Source organism: Arachis ipaensis, chromosome B07 (genome assembly GCF_000816755.2).
Source record: "Arachis ipaensis cultivar K30076 chromosome B07, Araip1.1, whole genome shotgun sequence".
Classification (NCBI taxonomy): domain Eukaryota; kingdom Viridiplantae; phylum Streptophyta; class Magnoliopsida; order Fabales; family Fabaceae; genus Arachis; species Arachis ipaensis.
In genome coordinates, this window is record NC_029791.2 from 34355402 (window position 1) to 34357997 (window position 2596).

The 2596-nt window shown below is 35.1% G+C and overlaps 1 protein-coding gene across 1 annotated transcript; it reads left to right on the top strand.

Moving 5' to 3' along the window:
- On the top strand, positions 701-1414 carry LOC107607115. Its single transcript, XM_016309097.1, has 3 exons — positions 701-1123; positions 1206-1253; positions 1391-1414. The coding sequence occupies exons 1-3, from the start codon at positions 701-703 to the stop codon at positions 1412-1414; spliced, it is 495 nt and encodes a 164-aa protein (XP_016164583.1).

Sequence of the window (2596 nt, forward strand, 5' to 3'; positions counted from 1 at the left end):
GAATCAAGTAGTAAGAACAGGAAATCATAAATGACATAAGATGGAAACATGAAGTTAAACCTAGATCTAAGATGAGAATGTCCTAGGAACCCTAATTCTAGAGAGAAGAGAGAGCTTCTCTCTCTAGAAACTAACCTACATGATGCTAATCCTACAACTAATTTCTCCTCCCTTGCTTGGACTTCAATTCTGCATGAAATACACTCAGAAACAAGTTGGAATTGGGCCTGGTGAGCTCAGAAATTTCCCCCAGCGTTTTGCCTTTAAGTGAGTCACGTGTTGATATCGGCGCGTACAGGCCATGTGCGCGTGCGCGTCGATTGGCTATTTCTTCATCCGCGCGGATGCGTCATATACGCGTGCGTGTCCCTATGCGAAATCAATTTTGCACGCGCGCGCTTTGTACGCGTGCACGCCCATCGATGCAGTCTCAATTCTTGTTTCCTCATGTATTCTCCACTTTGTATGCTTCTTCCCTCATTTCTTCCATTCAATACTTGTTATGAACCTGAAATTACTCAACAAACATATCAAGGCATCGAATGAAATTAAGGTGAATTAAAATCACCAATTTAAGGGCCTAAAAAGCATGTTTTTACATTTAAGTATAAATTAAGGGAGAATTACAAAACCATGCTATTTCATTGAATAAATATGGGAAAAGGTGAATAAATCCCCTAAAATAAGCACAAGATAAACCATGAAATTGGGGTTTATCATAAGGCGGGGTCATTATTCAGTTGATCGAAGAGTGAACACACTGCCATTAAGGCGAGATGCATTATATAATATCATTGGGGAGGGTGGAGATAGAAATTGCATATGGGAGTTAAGAATGAGTTTGAATGCATTTGCAACTTTATGTGAATTGCTACAAATTCAAGGTGGATTAGACAAAGATGGTCATCTTGGCATAGGCGAGCAAGTAGCTACTTTCTTAATCATATTAGCTCACCATACCAAAAATCGCAGCGTACAAGTCAGGTTCTATAGGTCTGGTGAAACTATTAGTAGGTATTTTCACAAGGCATTGTGCTCGGTTTTGCGTGTCCAAAGTATCTTATTTGCAAAAGCAAACCCTGTACTGGAAGATCGTATAGATCCTAGATGGAAATGGTTCAAGGTAGGTCGTGTATGTTGCTCCAATTTTTATTGGTCAAGTTTACTCTGCGTGTAATAACTGTTTTTTTTTTTACACTTGATAGGATTGTCTAGGAGCATTAGATGGAATTCTACATAGAATTTTGCATTATGTATGTTAGGTTCCTGCACTTAAGTTATTTATCAGGGAATGTGTGCAACTTTGCACTTAGTATTTGCGCAAAACTGCAAAATTCTATTAAATTATGCATTATCTATGTTAATCTTCTGCACTTAATCTATTTATCAGGTGAATATTAATTGTATTGTGTAATATTGTCTCAAAAATTTATGCACTTCTGCAGATTTGGAATCACGTCTTGCTTACAACTTGTGTTTTCTTAATCATGTGTTGATGTTTATAACCTGAATTCTTAATTTCTGCACTTACATAATTGTGCAAATCATACAAGATATAACTCCAAATACTATTAGGAAAAAAAAGAAACAGAACAAACCAAAGTAAACATAAAAAAATAACTTTTCTTGAATTTTCAATTCATATAATTTCATTACACAAGCAGGACCCAGCAATCAATTGTTTATTTGCTAAAGCTAAAGCAAGTTTACTCTTATGCTATTGTTTGTCATGATTCATTGTAAAGATACAAAGCCAAATATCACGAAAAAAAAACAAAAAAAATACAACTCTCAAAATCTATTAATATTCCCAATAGCCATCATAAGATACTAGCACTTTGACTTCTCCTCTTGTAGTTTTATTCCTTGATATTTTCTTTCTTTGTTTGCTCCTTATGCATTGTTGAAGTCATGCTTATTTGAAATGGGATAAATGTAATACAATAAATTGAACAGTTCACAACTAAAGAATCCAATAACAAAAGATGAAGATAAAGTTCACTCCTCTTTAGTACTTTATAAAGATAAAGCAATTTCTTTACTAATAGTATGATGAATTCACTTAAGCCTTTACTCAATATTTCCAACTTGGATTACGAAATAAATTAAAATAGGTTTCAACAATGTCCAAAGTGTGATGATGATCTCTTCTTTAAGATGAGGCAGAAACTGAGATCACAGCATTGAGGTCAGCAAGGCACTCAGTTGGAAGGGCAAGGAAGAAATTCATGAGAGAATCATCAATTGGATCAATTTTTGCCACACCAACCAGCCTGCAATTCCCCTCTTCATCCAATCTCTTCCATTTTCCACTTTTTATGTCACCTTTTGATTCTTCAGATCTCAAGGATGTCTTCACCATTAGTGGTGGAGCCTTGTAGATACTCCCAATAGAAAACAAGAACTTGGCATTGAATTCAAATCAACCTAGCTTATTACAAAGATGATTGTAAGAATTTAAGCTCAATTCCCACAATTGATGTAAGAATCACTTTGCCATATATATAAAATTCTAGAGTTCAAAGATTGCAATCTCCTATGAAATTAAATTGGTTACCTTGCCAGATTCTCGATTAATGGTTCCTTGGAATACTTC